General features: G+C 36.8%; 1 protein-coding gene across 1 annotated transcript in view; it reads left to right on the top strand.

Moving 5' to 3' along the window:
* The first annotated feature begins 6 nt into the window (after positions 1-6).
* The window catches only part of PACRG (parkin coregulated), a 42,450-nt gene continuing 23,014 nt past the window's right edge, over positions 7-19,442 (top strand). The window contains exon 1 of the mRNA XM_031552202.1: positions 7-253. Within this exon, the coding sequence (XP_031408062.1) occupies positions 107-253 (147 nt within the window). The 5' untranslated portion in view covers positions 7-106. The remainder of the gene's footprint in view (positions 254-19,442) is intronic.

Raw genomic sequence — 19,442 nt, 5'->3', positions numbered from 1 at the left:
GCGGGACACGCGCGGGACAGCTCGGTGCTCGGGTAGCTGACCGGGGCCGGCCGTTGTTGTTTGTGCTTTTGCAGTCCGCGTGCCGATTCTCGCCCGCTGCGGGGAGATGGTAGTGGAGGAAGCGGGCTGCGGCCCCGCCAAGCCCGCGGGGAACAGGCGGCCCCAGAAGCAGGAGCCGCTGGGACACGTGAAGAAAAGCAAGCAGCAGGTCTCTGACGGCTTCACTGTCAAAGCCATGATGAAAAACACTGTGGTACGTCTGCGACTAGCGTAGTGATGTTAAGTAGCGTCCTCAAACGTGTCCTCTGGGCGGGGGAACGAAGCCTGCCAGTGCGGGTGCTGGAACTGCATCTGGTGTTTGCTGGTTGCTACGGCTGCCAGCAGGTTTCACGGGCTCGTTCTCACCAGGTAACAGCCCGTGCCTGTAGAAATGGAGGCACCTTTCTTTTTGCGAGGTCCTGCGTTGGCGGTACGGGCACTGTGTTAGCTGTCTGCCCACAGAGCTGTGTGCGGGGCTCCCTGCCTCGCGCTGTGCAGAATGCTGCCAGACGATGCAGTTGTACTTTACGTGTAAGTTGCTGGCACGTAGTGACACAGCGTGGGGTAAGTTTGATGCGCGTGTCACAGAGGATGGCAAAGATCCGGAAAATACAGTAATTTTTAAACTCTTTTAACCTAAACTAAACTTTTCACACAGAATTAGAAAGCTAGCCTGTGGAGAAACTAATTCTCCATCTGATATTTCAGAGGCTAAGAGAAATGGATCCAGCAAACTTCATTGTCATTAATAACCCACTTTCTAATGAACTTAGAGGTAAATGAGTGAAAATAATGGGATCAAGGCCATTCAAATTGCTTTATATTATTTGTCTACATTTAACATACTTAAGGATCAAATATAAAAGCTTCAACTAGTGCAGAATGCAATTGGTCTCCAGGTGAGTGAAGAAATTGATATAAAATTCCTGAATTGGATCTGGATTTCCCCTATTTAGACACAATTCTATGTTTTATCTAATGTTTTTTCTCTTTTACTTTTTTTTTAAGCCATTATCGTTATTATATATATCATTCTGATTTCATCTGTGAAACATATAATTTCCCTTGTTTTGCTATAGCATTCTTCTTTTTTGAGGTCTACAGATTTGTTATCTGTAAGAACACCCTCTTAAGAAAAGTAAAAAAATGCATATTCTGTTCCATTTAAAGTTTAAATGGAACAGAAGTTCTGTACATAAACAACTTTCTTCATATTAGTAAAATGAAAATTTGTTTCACCTTAGTGGGAAGAATGCAAGGCTAAAACAATCCAAGGAGTGTTTTATAGATTGTTTAGTTTGCTTGGTTTTAATTCTGTAGATGTGGAATAGACTGATCTTAGGGATTAATTTTTAAGGACTTTTCCTCTTCTCTGTACAAAATTCAAGTCATTAGTACTTATATGTGTTTGTTTATATCTTGATATGTAAGAGATACTTGATTTAGTCTAGAAGAATCAACGGTTTCAACAGGGTTTGAGAAATATATGTATTTTGTTTTTAAAAAGAGAGCCTTGACTTAGGAGCATAACTAGCTATCACTTCAATCAGAATTCAAGTTCTCTTAAAAATGTATAAAATTTTAACTTTTATGGTCACCAGTTCTAACTTTCTAAGCATCAGAATATTAAATCACATGTTGCTATCACTGAGCAATAGCAAACAGGCAAACCTTTGGAGCCACTCTTGGATCATGTTTCATGTTGCTTGCATGGGCCTCTGGACATCATCTACTACAGCTTCCCTTCGGAACTGGGCCTATCACTAGCACATGAGTACCCCTCTCTAAACTGTGGAGATCTCCAACAGCAGTGGTTCTCTGGTCTATCTGGGAAGCTGTCATGTTGCTGCCCAGCCTGTGTGCCGCTGTGGTACTCTGTTGGAGATATGCTTAACTGGGTTCTGACCCATTCCACAGGTTCTTTTCCTAACTCCCTGGCTCCCTACGAAGCAGTGAGACTGTTTGAAGTCCAAGGCTGTTTTTTTCCAAAAGTTCTGAGTGAGGACAGGCAGACAGGAATTATTTCCCTAGGGTCAATGTGCGAAATGTCAGAATAGAGTAAGGATTATCTCACTGCTGCTCGGCCTCTGTAGAAATGAGAGTTTCTTTTCTCTTTTCCAACAACAGAGCTTAAGATTTATTAAGTACTCACTTGTCAGAGGTTGACATCATAGATGAAGTTGTCATGGAAGGCTTAGGAGTTGATTGGTGAGTTAAAAGCACAGCAAGCTAATATAGTTAAAGCATGGCAATTCTTTTTAACAGTATGACAGGGCATGGTGTCGTCAGTGACTTGTTCAGCATCTCCAGGTCAGACTGTGAGGTACAGATTAATAACCTCTGGTGCGAACATGCAGTGGGAAGGGCGTAGGTTACTGAATTACCATTATGTACCTATGATTGTGAATATAATAGTAAAGGTTCCAGAGTTCTTTGAAGTTTCTTGTGCCGGGAATGTCTTACTAAGCCACTTTTTCATGGAAGTTGCTGGATAAAGTTTTTTTCTGAAGTCTGTTTTCGTAGCTGGTGATAAGTACAGAAATGTAGGCATCAGGTGACTTTCGTAGAATATTCAGGACTTTTCTAATCTCTGGCATATTACATCTTAAATTTACTAATTGAAATACATTGCTTAATACATATTCACCAAGAAAATTGTTTCAGAACTGAAAAATGTGTTATATGGTATTTCCTTCTAAAATTAGAAATTTGTACAGTGGTTGAATTTAGGAGCAAAATCCAATAAAGGCCTTCTATACTAACAAGCTAGATACTATGATATTTACATTTTAATTGTTCTGTCTTCCAAGTGGAGTCAAGAGTGCCACTCTATGTGCTCACAGTTCACCTGTACTGCATGAGTAGAATTAAGATTAAAATTAAAAGCTTATATGCAAGGTATCAAGTACAAGAATATCTCTACATGAACATGGACAGCAGGAAGATACTTTTATTCGCTTCTGATCCTCTGCAGACAATTGTCTATTTTTCCTATTTTCTGTAACTGTACATATTTGAGGGAATAAAGTATTAATGCCCACTTTTCTTCTGTAAACTAATGGTAAAACACTTGCAAGAAGAAGGTGTATTTAGTATCCATCATTACTAACTATATAAACTGATATTTTTTAGTAGAATTGGAATGTAAGACATCTCTTCATGAATGTTGAGCTAACAAAACTATGAAATAATGTTCTTGATTTTGCTATTTCTAAAGAATCTTGAATTCTTTACACTGAAATGGCAGTTTCATCAGAAAAGACAGTTGTCCTTTCTCTACAGGTCCTCCTTTAGTGACACTAGTGGCAATTATGTTGGAGTGTCCATCTGCAGACTATCAGTCTTAACTCTTTTGACTAGAATACTGAATTCAAATCTCCTTCCTAGCTGTGTGTGAAAACCAATAGGTTTTATATGCAAAACATCACTAGTGCATCCATTTGTGTTCCATGAAAGCAGTCAGTACCTGCTGTTAATAAGGGACCACATCTATCTTCTGTTTAAAGCATATAGTAAGAATGTTTACTAAATGGACATAGAAGGGAGGTGGTACTAAGAATAGTTTGATGATTCATGTATTACAAAAAATGCAAAGCATAGCTATTCAACATGGGAGTCTCTGCTATGCGCAGAAACACAGCTCCAATCTCCAAAAAGAATGTAATTGTTTAAAAGTAGAAGAAATAAGTTAGTTAGATTACAATCCAGGATTTTCATTCCTCTGTTTCTCATTTAGGAGCCTGTACTGGAATGAACTCTCAGTCTTTGAAGTTTAAACTTTTTCAAACAATTATCAACCCTCTGTGTAGAGAACTTTCTTACCCTTTGATAATAATTCAGAGCAAGGATTTCTTTTTAACCACAGACATAATATGATTTCATTTAAATTCTGAAACTTCTGATTATGTGATTTTTTTCATATTTGCCCACTCTGTGTAACCAAAACTACTCATTTTATTTAAGTTGTAGCAGTGTCTGATCTGATTTTATGACTATAGAAAAGTGCTATTTGCAAGAAGAAAGTTTTACATTTCTACCATAGTAGTTAAGTTATTAAAAAGATAGTAAGTTTTGGAGCATGTAATGTCAAAATAAAGGCATATTTTGTTAGATGTGTATTGGACAGTAGTATGTATGTTTTTGGGGAACTGCTCCAGTTCAGCAGTTTTGTACAATCTACTTTAGTGAACTGTAATGGAATTTAAACTCTTTTTACTCTGGGAGGCAGTCCTATCTTCTTCCTGTTTCAGGCCGTTTATTACTACTGTCACATATTGTGCCTACATTTGTACAGTAGAGCAACTTGGACATTTTTACAAGATCAGGGATCTGATTCTGCTGAACAGTACTCCGTCTTGTTTAAACTAAGTGTAGATGTGTGGTCTTCAGGGCTGAGGCAAGCAAAGATCCTTACTGCCACAAGGCTCCTCATTCCTGCCCTCCTACCTGTCCTGAAGGCTTGCTTCTGTCACTCCTTTTGTGTTTGCATTGGTGTTTCTTACAACTATACAGGAGGCTGGATTGACTTTTAACAGCTGGTAAATTAATACTGCAAGAAGGAGGGGACACAGGAGTGTGTTGTAAGTATAAGCATCAGCTCTTATCTGAAACATCTCAGTCTTAATTCACTTAAAACCAGTTGTGAAACCAAGTTTTAGCAGAGTAATTTCACAAACACCTAAAGCAGCATAAACTTGCACTACATTTGAAAGTTGTGATTTTCATCTCTGGTTATCTGTTCTTCCTTTATGTAATATAAACACGTGTGGCCATGCAATGAACTAGGCTAGGGTGTAGTTAAACCTAGATTAAAAGCAACAATTTTTTTTTGTAGTGCAAACTAATCTTACATAATGGTGTAAAGTAACAAATCTGAGGTTGCTACACCCCTGCGTCCTTCTGCTGCATTCCTGTCTCCTCTGTAGCACTACTCATAGTTTTGCAACTGAATCGATGAGGCACTTTGGTTGCATTAGATCCCAACATGAAAGGCTTCAACACGAAAGGCTTCAACACAGTGTTTTTATATCCCTTCAGAAAGGGAAAATGTTGCTTTCCAATCCTATTTCTTTTACCATAATGAGCACTTTAATGTAGTACAGTGACCATGATAGCATAATGTAAAAGCAGAACACATGAAAAACACTTAATGCTTAAGGTCATAATACCTTCTGAGAACCTTTATTTTGTATTATGTTTTCCAGCTGTAATTTATGTGACTTAATCATACTGCTTTTGGTATTTCATACTTCAAGACTTTAAAATCAGCCCTTAATTTTTTGCAAATGTGAGGGAAGGTTGATATTTTTTGTATCTACAGTGATAAGATGATAAGATTTGTTTAATATTATCAAGCATATGAAGAAGTCATACTGTTTCATTTACAAAGATCTCTTACACACTTAAATCTCTGGTAAATCTTTTTTTTATAATTCAGCCATATGACTTAAAGTAGTTAATAAACAGATTGAGTTAGAATCCCTTCCTTATTTTTGATTGACATTTCTTAAGTCGCTTCATCTGACTCATAATATTTTACATACAAAAAGACCTTGCACAGTTTTAAATTTTATAGCTAGAGGAGGTAAATGTAAATTGATTTTAAAACATGATGACAATGATGTTTCAAGAATCTTCTGCTAATCAGATTTTTATGAAGTAATGAATAAAATATTCTAACTGGAGACAGTTACAAAGACAGTTGTCAAATTCTTTCAATTCTGGCACTGAAATCAGAGTGTTTTAAACTTTGTAATCTAAACTAATATAAAAGAGCAAACGTCGCATTAAATTCTCGAAAGTATACGATGGAAAAACTCTTGCAATATTACAGTTTACATACAAGTCAAAATCCTGCCGAGATTTGAATTTGTGGATGTCTTAATCTTGGTAAACACTCAGTTTTGACATCTTATATGAATGAAAAGATAGTGAGACCAATTCTTTGTATGTAAAAGACTGCTTTGTTGAAGCAAGTGAAACTCCTGCCTAAGCAGGATGTCTTAATCCTACATTATAAGCAAGACCGGTAGAAATGGATGAATAATGGCACCTCCACCTCTTTTCTGAAATTGTTCTGTGGGGCAAAAACCTTTTATAGAGGATACCTGAGGGAATAGAAAACTTGGCCAGACTGCAAGTGAGAAATCTTGAGTCTCTATCTCTCTACTGAATCGCTGTTCATTTTAAAATTTAGAAGTTAATATAGAAGCAGAAGCTCCAGCTACATTCTCTGCGCAATCATAAAGCAACCTAGGCTTGTTTCTCTTCTCTTACTCAGGGAATCTTAATTTCTTTGTGCGCTGTTGATGCTTTGCTAAGAGGAATGACATTGCGAATATAATAGGATACAGGTTTGAAATCAGTACTTTCAGCCCTGGTGTCTGGATCTTGATTGGGCTTATGCTAAGATGCTAAGCTGGTAAACTAGATGCCGTTATGTGTATCACAGTTAGATATAAAAATCAGGTTTTTTAGAACCATTCTGTGTATGTATGTCTCCAGTTTCACCTACCCCAAAGATCCATTACTTTTAGGTTGTTGCAGAGTCATAAATGACCAGTACTTCAACACAGGAAGTCTTCAGACTGGATTAAATGCCACCTGAATTGACATTACGTATTACATTTTTATATGCTCTTTTGTCATGAGTGCCAAAAATACCTCTCATGAAAAATCTGTGCATAATTTCTGAATTAGACCACAATATTTGGCAGCACCATACAACATCATGTCAGAAGGAAATGCTATTCAGTAATGACATTGATTATAAATAGAAAAATGGCCTATGGATTGTGCAACACAACAGTCGGTAGGGCAGGATGTGTTGTTTGCAAGGAGAGAGGGTCTGAAATTTATGTTTGTAAAGCTGTACTGGTATGAAGCCCCTGGAAGGAAGGGAAGTACTGACAAAAGCACAAGGGTGGGATAAGAACGGGACAGGGAAGCCATAGAGAAATCTCTTTCTGGGAAATGTCAGTGCAAAAGATATATTAAACAATGATGGACTGAGATGAAGTGCTTGTAATGCATAGGCAGACTGGACTCTGTAAAACTGCATCAGTGTTTGATAGCAGCATCAGATGTTTATCAGCTGTGCGCTGCAGCTAATTCTTATACAATCTGTTCTAACTATGCAGCATGTACTGCTGCCGATGTAATGCTGCATCTAATGCTGTGGGGATTTGAGTCAGCAGGCAGTGTCTGTGGCTGTCAACCTCTGGATGCTGTCCCTTGTCTCAGTCTACTCTTTTCAATGTTCTATCTTAAATGACATTGGAAACTTAGTGAAGAAGACAGAAGAATACCACAGTGGCATTTGTTCTTGAGAAAATAGTAGGAGAACACTGAGGAAACACTAAATAAGATTCTCCGAAGTGGAGATCTGGATGGTCACTAATACAACAGGATTTTTGCTATGACTTTGCTCTGCAGATTTCTCCAGAGATGAGCAGAAAACAATTTTTATGTTGTTTTAGATACAGAGGAATGGAACCCTTGTCAAGAAAATGGACGTTTTCTTGTTTTTATTCTTTAATACTTTATATATATGCATAGTCTATGTTTGAAATAACATAAGGTTTTGAAGGGGGCATATCTTCTTGTTTTCTTTTATTTTCTTTTGTGTGAAGTTTTCTTGACTATTTTGAAATAGCAATTACTACAAATCTAAAACATAGTGACCACCAGTGCTGTACTAGTAGGCTGATCAAATTTCTGTACCGTGTAATATAAGTAAGTTATGGAAGGCTGAGTTGTTCCTCCCAGCAGCAGTCGATTCTTTGGTATATTTGACATTCATGTAGGCAGATTGGTGTAGCTTTTCATTTTGATAGCATAGCTATATCATTTTTCCTAGAAAAATTATTGCGCTCTGATAACTGATTTTCTGAAATAAAATATGTTTTCAATTAGATTAAGTACACAGTTGTAAAAATCCAGCATGTGGCCACAATGTGCTGAAGACTTCTGTGTGAAGCCTTTTGTTTAATGGCTACACTCTGACTGTGGGTACCTTACAAATATTGTAACTATTACAGTTGCAAATTTTTGTCTCTGTAAGGTGTGAGTAGAAGGTGTGTGTAAAATTTCATTATAAAGCAATGTAATTTTAGAGTCTGAATAGACCTTCAATAGAACTTCAGTCAGATTTCTTACCTGACAGTAGGGTGTTACCTTGATTAGATAACAGAATATTGGATAATAAAAGCTGCCTGCGGGCAGTACACACATATATTACAGACATATATCTTCATATAATTGTGATGCTATTTGTTAGTGTGTGTGCAAGTTCACATACTTGTTTGTCTGAAAACAAGATTATTATTTAAAAAAGCGAATTTACTCTGCATTCATGTTTTTGTGGAAAAAAAAAATCCTGATAGCAAGAGTGAATACAATTTTTTTTCTCTTTGATAAGAGATGTGGATATAGTATCATGTGACTTAAATGAAAGCTACTGTCTCTAGCCTGTTCAACGATTTTTTTGTGATGGAAGATTATTTATCACATGTTTAGAATAATAATAACAAAAGTTCTGCACAAAATATAAAACTTAAAACTTAAAGCATATTATGAAATACACTATGGATATGAATTTGCAATGAAAACTCTTTAATATCTCAAAGCAAGCATGGCATACTCTTGAGTTCCCACATAGGAGTAATGTGGAGAAAGAATAGGTGTTTAAACTTATATTTTGATACCTGTTTCATTAGTCAGAAGCACATTACTGAAGTTTTTATGTGGTCAGTAGACAATACATAGTATTCTGTACGCACACACACACAAAATGCTTTAAATCAAAATCAAAGGCTGCAGTATTTTCTTGCTTGTCTGTCTGGTGTGCATAAGATATTCCTTCATGTCTCTGTTATCCTATGAATTTTTTTATTATAATGTTTGTCTTTATATGCATCTTATTACTGTTACATGAAGTACTGCTTCTGCATAAGTTGCTTGGACTTATCCATGTGTTCTTGAAAATGTTCATGTTTTATGTGAAATATTATTTTTACAATATCATAAAATCACAGGATCATAGCATGGTTTGGGTTGGAAGGGACCACTAAGATCATGTAGTTCCAACTCCCCTGCTATGTGCAGGGATACCTCCCTCTAGACCAGCTTGCTCAAAGCCCCATCCAGCCTGACCTTAAATGCTTCGAGGGAGGGGGCATCCACAGACTGTTCCAGTGTCTCACCACCCTCACAGTAAAGAATTTCTTCTTTATATCTAGTCTAAATCTACCCTCTTCCAGTTTAAAACTGTTTCCTCATGTCCTGTCAACATATGCCCAAGTATTTTTTACATCATCTCTTATTGTAATAGTGCTTTAGAGATATTTTTAAAAATCATGATTCAAATTAACTGTTTCAAGACTAATCATTGTATATTTATTTAAAAAAGATGATGGCTTTAAAACTGTAGTAAAAAACAAATTATGTTCTACATTTCTTCCTGTCCTATTGACTAAATCCGACATCAGTGTTATTAGATATTTTCCTAGCTAAAACTTCTTAGAAAATGGTACATGCATATTTTACTGACATTGGCAGCCAGAAGGTGACCAACATCGCAAAATCACAGAATTGCAAGGGTTGGAAGGGACCTCTAGAGGTCATTGAGTCCGACCTTCTGCTAAAGCAAGTTCTCTGCAGGAGTTTGCACAGGTAGGCGTCCAGGCAGGTCTTGTATATCTCCCGAGAAGGAGACTACATAACCTCTCCAAGCCACCTATGCTAGCATTCATCACTCTTAACAGTAAAGAAGTTCTTCCTTGTGTTAGTATGGAATTTTCTGTTACAGTTTCTGTGTTACACTGCCCCTTGTTCTATTGTTGCTTATCACTGAAGAGTCTGCCCCCATCAACTTGACTACTGCACTTAAGATATTCAGAAACAGTAATGATATTCCCTCTCAGCCTTCTCTTCTCCAGACTGAAGAGTCCCAGGTGTCTCAGTCTTTCCTCACATAGGAGATGCTCCATACCCATAATCATCTTTGTCACTCTCTGCTGAACTCTTTCTAGGAAATTCCCACCCTTTTTTGAACAGAGAAGCCCAGAATGGAACCAATGTTCCAGATGTGGCCTCACCAGGGCAGAGAGTGAGGATCAGCTCCATCTACCTGCTGGTCAGCAGAGGGCCACAAAGATGGTGAAGGGCCTAGAGCATCTCCCCTGCAAAGAAAAGCTAAGTGAACTGGGTCTGTTTAGCCTTGAGAAAAGAAGGAGGAGATCTGATCCAGGTCTATAAATATCTAAGGTGTGGGGGGCAGAGTGGCGAGGCCAGACTGTTTTCAGCAGTGTGTGGAGACAGGACAAGGGGAAATGGACAGAAACTGGAGCATAGGAAGTTCTGCACAAATGTGTGCAAGAACTTCTTTACAGTGAGGTGACAGAGCACTGGAACAGGCTGCCCAGGGAGGTTGTGGAGTCTCCTTCTCTGGAGATATTCAAGACCTGCCTGGACACCTACCTGTGCAACCTGGTGTAGGGAACCTGCTTTGGCAGGGGGATTGGACTCGATGATCTCTGGAGGTCCCTTTCAACCCCTATGATTCTATGATTCTATGAATGTAAAATATTCAGGCACTGTGCAATTGTATAATGTCCAGCACTTCAATTTAAATAAAACAAATTATAAAGCTGTATTAGTGGAAATCAGACATTTACACATTTCTGCTTGTATGAGATTTCACAAACTCTTCTGTCATTATCTGAAACGTTATTATTATTACAGAGATTTAAATCAGTGTGAACCATATTGTGCCTACTAATAGGATAGAACGTTTACACCTTTAGATATAAATTTTGTTGAGGAAATTACTATGTTCAACAGGGTTACTTTGATTTGAATTATCATTTTTCCTTTCTTCTACCAGATAGAATTGAATTTTTTTTCTGCTTTCTACAATTTTTTAATAACAAACAATTTTAAAAAAGAGAAATACTTAGGGGATATATTAAAATAAATTTACAGAGGTAATTTCTGAACTGCCATTAATTAATCAATAAATGGTATATTTTGTTTTCAGTCTGATATTCTATAAGTTGTTGTTTATAAGGCCAACCTTGCACTCTTATTGTTCTACTTCTAGCCAGTGGAATGCTATGAGCTCTTGTTCTTCTGTGATATTACAAATTTTTCTTTTTTACCTTTAAAAGTAGCTCTGGCTAAGATGAACGTATGACATTTTCTGTTTGAAGTCACAGGTTAAAATTCATGTTTTAGAGATGCTGAATGCACACCAGCTGACTAACTGAAGCCCTTCCCATTAAATTGGAGGTAGATTCCCTTTTGTCAGTAATTCCTCTGAAGCCTTAACTCTTGTGTTTTTTTGGATCTATTGGACAAAGATATTTCTGTAGAATCATTTGGATTGGAAGGGAACTTCAAAGGTTACATAGTCCAACCTCCCTGCAATGAACAGAAACACCTACAGGTAGACTGAGTTGCTCAGAGCCCCATCCAGCCTGACCTTAAATGTCTCCAGGCACAGAGTATTCACCACCTTTGGGCAACTTGTTTCAGTGCTTCACTACCCTTATCCTCTCCACTGACCTGCTGACCACACTCTTTTTGATGCAGCCCAGCATACAGTAGGCTTTCTGGGCTGCACAGGCACGTTGCTGACTCATGTTGCTTGCCATCCACAAGTATCGCAAAATCCTTTTCAGCAGGATATGCTGCTATGAAGTGAAAGTTGTTAACTTGATATGTTGTGGGATGAAAAGAGAAAAGAACAAAGTCACAACCAAATAAATATACAGATGGTGGAAATAATATTTAAAGGGGCCTTACTAAAAGTAGATTTTAGTCTTCGTAATAGAATTTCATGTTCTATATTTTCAGTAGACACATGTCCCTCTTTTATTGTCTTCCTTCAAGTGGCGGACTTCCAAAGAAGAATGGAAAATCACATACATCGCTGTATTCAGCATGCTGTAGATGGTTTCTGTACCAAGATGTCATCTTTTTAAGTTGCTGAAGTGTCTCATTCCTTCAAAAAACAGTTTATGGAACTTGGCTTCGGACCTAATTTAGTCTCTTTGAGTTGCCCTGACATTGCCCTGACATTCAATTGTGAGACATTATTTTGCATTTTAGATTTGTTTTGTGTGTATCGTGATGGAGCAATAGTCTTTGGTCAAATATCAACAAACTACTGTATTGAAAACATGGGTTCCTACCTAGAGAGAGAATTTTATATCTCACTTAAGTTTCATATTTTTCATTGTAGGAGGGGATTATGTCATTCCACGTGGCATTTATTAATGTCTTCTTTAGTTGTTTTTTCACAGAATCACAGAATCTCAGAAACACAGGGGTTGGAAGGAACCTCAGGAGATTAAGTCCAACTCCCCTGCTAAAGCAGGTATCCTAAAATATGTTGCACAGATAGGCATGCAGATGAGTCTGGAATATCACCACAGAAGGAGACTCCAAAACCCCTGGGCAACCTCTTCCAGTGCTCTGTCACCCTTACTGTAAAGAAGTTTTCTGCTTGTTAGTACGGAACTTCCTATGTTCAATTTTTATGCAATTACTCAATGTCCTATCACTGCACACCACCCTGGCCCCATCCATTTGCCTCCCACCTCCCTTTAGATATTTATAAACATTTAACAGACCCCCTCTCGGTCTTTTTTTCCCCATGCTGAACAGACCAAGGTTATTCCACCTTTCCTCATACAGGAGATGCTCCAAGTCATTTATCATCTATGTGGGAAAAGAAGTTCAGGAATCTTGTTTTTTTTTTGTTCCCCAGCTTGTTTGATGGTTTTCTTCTTCCATGGTTGCTCTAGGTGTATGCTGACTTTACTTCAGGGTCCTGTAGACCAGCTCTCAGGGGTATAGCGTACAAGCTATCCACTGAAAGACCTATTATGACATCTTTTCTTGCAAGTCACAAACTGATTAGAATGATCATTTAGGATCATATTTTTCTAAAGAAAGTAAGATGTGTTTATAAGGGATACTTTCGGAAGTATTGCTATAGTTAATGTGTTTTTGAAAGGACTGGAAGCTGATGCAGTATTTGCATCCAAACCACAGGAAGGTTATGCTACTGCCTGTTACAAATTGAAAATAAACCATTGCATCCATGTATTTTTGTGCAATAAGCATCAAAACTATTCCTGATATCCTTCTTTTCTTGTGGTTGCTGTTGTTATTTTGTATTGTTTGTTTGTTTTGTTCTGTTTTCTGCTTGATTAATCTCAAAGGTAAGCTTTTCCTTCTGACATTTAATAGGTCTTTGGTGTCTCCTAAGATAAGTGATTAGCCTCTCAATTGGAGCATTCTTCTCTGTTTTTCAGTATTGTCATAAAGCATGAAGGCAACTAATTATGCTTGTCATGTTTTTTTCTCAAACTCACTTGGAAGTGACCAGTGGATATACTTTTGTTAAGAATGAATACAGGCTAGTGTAAAAGCAGCACTGGATATTTAAGCCTTGTTTCCGTATGGAGCTGTGTTAGAATGTATACCCATAGTCATAATTTCCATTCACTAGGAAAAAAATGAACTAACAAAAGAACTTAATAAAATTGAACTATTGCAATGTCAAAAGTGAACTGTACAAGCAAGAAAAGGATTGACTTTTTTCTATCAAAGGCCATTCCTTGAAGATGAACCAAAAATCTCTGAGCACATAATAATTGAATTACATTACTGATGCCACTTTTTATGTATTGATGCTCAGTGAAGAGCCAAGGGGGTCTAAGTAACTTAATTTTAATGGTCTCTATTGTCTTGCTTATAGCATTCAGAATGTGCTGGTCTTCTGATCTCCTCTCCAGCAGAGCTACACAGGAGATACACATGTACTGCATCAAACCTCTTAGCAGTGCTTGATCCTTGTTCTAATTGTCTTATTCCCAGTAGCACACTTTTTTTCTTTTCTCTATCATTCCAAACATTTTTAACAATATATCCAGGTTTGTCACAAGGACTTCAGGACTACAATCCATCTCTAGTTGCAAGAGTGAAACAAAATAAGGAATCTGAAATTTCAAAGTTTTGTGTTAAACAAAGATAGAGCTAATTCTCATAGCACTACACAAATAACAGCTTTCAGGGCTAGAATGAAACCACTCGTCTGTGTTGTCTTCAAGCAGACTGATAAGAATTGACCTATTCAGTTCAGGGTGACTGATTCATTTCTACCAGTCTTCCAGGCAAGTCAGCAGCACATTCTATTCTTCAGTGTCAAACGCTACTGATAGGTTTAATGAGGTAAGCATGGATATGTTCCTCTTAGCTGTGCCAGGGAGGAAATAGTTCATAAGCAAGACTAATGCTCTCTGAAGGCTGTTACAAAATCTGAAAGCCCAACTGCGGAGACTTATGTAATTGGCAGAGAATTCAAATTCTGTAGAAGAATATTTTGGTTTTTTGTGTTGTTTTGTTGTTGCTCTTTTCTATCAGTGGTGGTCTGTTTTCTGTTCTTTTTGTTTGTTTGTTTGTTTTTTATTATTTTATATGATCATTTCTTCAAGAGTAAAAGAACATAATGCATAGTTGCTGCAGAGAACATTCAGACTAGAAGATTTTTTTCCATCTAGGCATTAATACTATATATTACATGTTAGTTTTAAAAATGTTTTTGTGTATGGCAATTTGAACTAACTAGAATTTGAAATGAACTTTGGAGACTATTTGGTCCAACTCTTTTCCAGCCATATTCTCAGAACGAGGCTTACTTGAAAGTATGCTGGGCTGCTTGTGGCTTTGTCCAGCTGGGCTCTGATTGTCCTCAAGGATGGAAATTCTGTATCAAGTTTGGAGAACCTGTTCCAGTGGCTCTATTCATTATGAAACATTTTACTTTCTGCTCTCTAGTTAAAATTTCCCTTATTGACGTTTGGAATCAGTTCCCCTTGTCTTTTTGTAGTGCATTTCATGAAAGAGCTTGAGTCATTTCTACTGTATCCTTATGCTGGATAACTGAAGACAGCAATAAGATTCCTTTTAAGCCTCCTCTTCTTAAGGCTGAACAGAATGTTTCAGCCTCTCCTGATATGTCACGTGCTCAAGTCTTCTCTTTTTAGATACCATGGTTACTCTGAAAGTAGTGCCTCCTATTTTGTTATGTTGGCCCAAAATGTCAGAAACAGATGTTGGTGGTATGGCAGTAGAGGCTGAACCTTCTCACCAATATTCTGTTACATTTTTTACCATGCAACAGATGGCAGCATAAGGGCAGTCTGACAGAATGGACTCTGATATTGGAAGGGTATGTGAAGCAAAGGTATGAATTGAATTCCTCCGTGTTGAGAAAAACTGTACCCATTGGCATTCCGTGATGTTTTCTGAATGTAGATGAAGATCAGGCAGTGAATGAGAGCACAGTGAGGTGGTGAGTGGTGCATTTCTGCAGTGGTGACAGAGACCATGGGTTTCTTCTGTTGGTGCAGATTTTTACACGCACAGCATGCAGGCTCCTTTTCATTGCAGGTGAAAATGCATAGTTAATGGTGATGACTATGTTGAAAAAGAGTGTTTTGTAGCCAATAATTTTCTCTATCAAATATTGTTATTGTTCTATTTGTCTCTCTTGTAGTTTTCATGGAAATAAATAGGAGGCACTACTTTCAGAGTGACTTACGTGCATTCAGAGAGGATTTTTCATACACTTAATCTCACAACAACCCCAATATTAAATTGATGTCCCTTGTATGGAATCGATCTGCGTTGTAAGTTTCAAGACCAGTTGTAACATGGAAAAAAAATAATAAATTGGATCTCATGTCCCTGGAAGTTTTTTTTTGTTTTTTTGTTTTTTTATAAAAAGTGTTCATTTTCTACTCACTTTTAAAAAATCTATATTATATAACTGCACATATTCCAAAATTTTTAGTCATATCTTTAAATTAACATTTTACCACGTAAATTGTCATCTTGAAATATTATAACCCAGCTGTGTAGATGTTTATACTTCAGTGGTTTGCAAGTTCAAGAGGATGTTTCTACAGTAAGAGTACCAGTTAATTATCTATACCTAATTTTCCCAAGAGAATGAAAGCATGCAAACTTCATTCTTTGAACACACACTACTGCCTTTATTTTCTAATTTTACAGAAGTTAACAAAATAGGCAATAAAAACAGTGCCTATTCAAGAATTGAGACAGATGATTGACTCTGATTTTGTTTCACTGGCTTGTTCATATGATTACTTTTTTAGAAAAGAATTTTAAAACATCCTCTGTGGATGCCACATCTCTGGAGGTGGTCAAGGCCAGATTAAATGGGGCTCTGGGCAGCCTGACCTACTGTATGGACACCGCCAATGGCTGGGGTTTGGAACAAGGTGATCTTTAAGGTCTATTCCAACCCAAGCCATTGTGTGATTCTATGGAAAGTAGTTTTAAAAAATGGGAATTGTTTTCTGCTGTTACATTGTCTCCAAACCTGCCTATAAACATTGTTAAATGAATATTTTTCACATTTACGAATGTATTACTATTTTCCAGGTGGTAAGTGACTATCTAAGTAGATTTTTTTCTTTGATAGGACACTTCTAGGTGTGAAGTCAGAAAAAAATGGATTATTCCATTAATTGTGAATTCTGCTACTTTTAGTACTTTGATGTAGTAATCTTTCTAAGTTATTTGCTTTGCTTTCTGTGGAAAAGCATAAACATAAGTTACTCTATAGTTCTAATTTCAACTTACTATTTCATACTACTTCAAATTGTAGTCATGCAGACAAACCTATTTTTGAAAGCTTTAGGATGGTTGTCTATCCTACACTGAGATATTGTTGTAAAAATTGTAAAGCAGGAAACAGTTATTAAGTTTCATAGAGCTAGAAAAACAAGCAAAGACTAGCAGAGATTTTTTTTCCTACTGTAGTAAACTTTCTGTTTTCAAATTCTGTAATTAACATAACTGGCATAATAGTGGTAGAGATTTATTAAAACCTATAAAAGATTAATTCTGATTCGTACACGTCTTAGTATTTGGGAAGCTGCCATAGCTCACGCAGTTCGCTATAACATTTGCTATTAATTTGGTATGACATAACTGACTTATTCTCAAATATTAAATGTCATTGTAATCATATGTTATTGGGATTTATTTTTCCTCATTCAGCCACATGAGAACTATATCTGATTGGCACTTTGCCAATAGTTAAGTCCTTGTTTTGAATCTGTTTTTCTCTGTGCTGATGATTTTACAACATTCATTAGAAATGCCCCAGAAAGACAGTCCACAAAACTTCTATTATGAAGCAATGCCATTCAGTGGGGAATATGAAACATATGGTTTTATATGATATCACATCATCTTATATTTATTGTCTCTGGCTTTAAGACGTAGGGAGGTACACTCATTATTTCTAATCAAAATGTTGAAGTAATTTATAGAGAATAAACAGCTACTAAAATTCTTTTAATACACAAGGTCAGGACTTTCTCCCTGTGTCACTGCTAATGTTATTATTTTCTATATAATAATATATAAGAAACTAATGTGTAGAGATTTTGTCAAACAAGTGGAAGGTCTATGTTTGATTCTCTTAACCTGAAGAGATTCAGGTCAGTTTGAAGACACTTCAGATGTATATGTGTGCGTATATATATATATATGTATCTTCAATCTCTTCAGCCCTTCCTATTTCATGTCGAGCAGGAAAGTGTTCCAAATAAAAAGATTTCAGCTTTTGCATTTGGAAGGAGCTGTTTTAGCATGTTGAAATGGCAGAAAAGCAACCCCTACTCATTGCTAAAAGTGAATACAATTTTCTGGTCTTACTGCGCTGAAAGAATTTAGCATAGCCTCATCAAGACAAGAAGAGGAAACATTGCTGAGGATAAGGCAGTTCTGGCACTGCAGCTTTGAAACATATTGGAACACATTTTATTTAGATACATAAAGGTATTTGCCTCTGTCTTTGCACTGTTCCCTTTTATAACAAACAGCATTTTGTATCTACATTTTCAGCAATAATTGAGTTTTTCTAAGATTAAATAAAATCTACAAACACAAACATCTTTTTTAAAAATGATCCTAAAAAAAGTGACCAGAGAGTTCATTTACCATTCAGTAAAATGAAAACTTAAAACAGCTGCCGAACAAGAAGACCAACCCAATATTACAAGTTTACTATAGTATTTTCAGCACCAAAGAACAACATTTCATGACATTCACTTCGTTAGCGCTTAACAGTGCAACACAAAATTTCAAAATGCAATTTGAATACAGTATATATTTTTCTTGGATTTGGCTTGAAAACACACACACAGTTTTCACAGTGAGCACCATTACTTGTGAATTTTTGTATTAAATATTTTTATATTAAAAGTGTATTCAAATAAAGTGTGATAATATTTTCTACTTTTTTTTTTTTTGTGTACAGCAGGTAGATTTCAGAAACTTACAAGTCTCTGCAAATCTTTCACATACCAGAACACCTTTAAAATTGGAACCTATTTTATTTACTATTTTCCCCTGTATGTTGTGATGTACATAATGATACTCCATCCCAAGTGTAAGTCTTTCCACTTCTTATCTGAGTAGTTCATTAAGGTATTCTGAGTTACCTAAGAGTAAACATTTTGTAATACAAGACTATTTGGGGCTACTCTTTGGATGACTTACTTCAGCCGATGACTTGTACGGGATCATAAAGTAGGCGCTTTAATAATTGGAATTTCTTATTCTTGAAAGAAATGCTCAAATTGTGCTTTTAAAAAAAAGTCAGTGAGAGCAGCTCCTTATGACTTAAATTTCTGATTTATAAAATCTAATAGCATAACAAGCATGGAGATGAAACCTTATACAATCTGTCAATATCGAGTGTTACAGAGCCTCAGTGATGATTTTATTCATCCTATTTCTTTTGAAGGCATGATATGCTTGCTGTCTGTACTGATGAGAAAGTTGGCAACATTGTACAAAACACTGAGTCAGAAAGAGTCAACCATACAATATAACATTACAGTTAGTATTTCTTTTGGGATGAAGATACAGAGATGGGAAGAAAGTGTTGGAAGTAAAGAAATTGTCAGTGCAGGCAAACCTGAGAATGCTGTTTGCTTTCTTCATGTTGCCTGTTAACTTCTTCCTGAAGGTAGCCAGGAATACCAGGATGTTTCCAGGTTAATGGTCAAATTTATGGGCAACCTGTGCCCATTTCTGCTTGTCCTGGCACTGCATCATTTATCTGCCCTTCATGTTAACTCTTGGCCTAAGTGCAATTACAGAGAAGAATCTTGCACTTGGAGCCTTTTTTCAGGAAGCCAAGTTGCTTTCCCTCGTCTGATAGTTTGTTTCCCTAGTGGCCCTTCACTGCATTTATTCCAATTTGTCATTTTTAGGGTGGCCAGAATCATTCATGGTATTCTAGAGACTTCCAGATCTCTGCTCTAAGTACATTGCCTGATATAACAGAG

Source organism: Meleagris gallopavo, chromosome 2 (assembly GCF_000146605.3).
Source record: "Meleagris gallopavo isolate NT-WF06-2002-E0010 breed Aviagen turkey brand Nicholas breeding stock chromosome 2, Turkey_5.1, whole genome shotgun sequence".
Taxonomy (NCBI): domain Eukaryota; kingdom Metazoa; phylum Chordata; class Aves; order Galliformes; family Phasianidae; genus Meleagris; species Meleagris gallopavo.
This window is presented reverse-complemented; position numbering and strand designations above follow the sequence as displayed.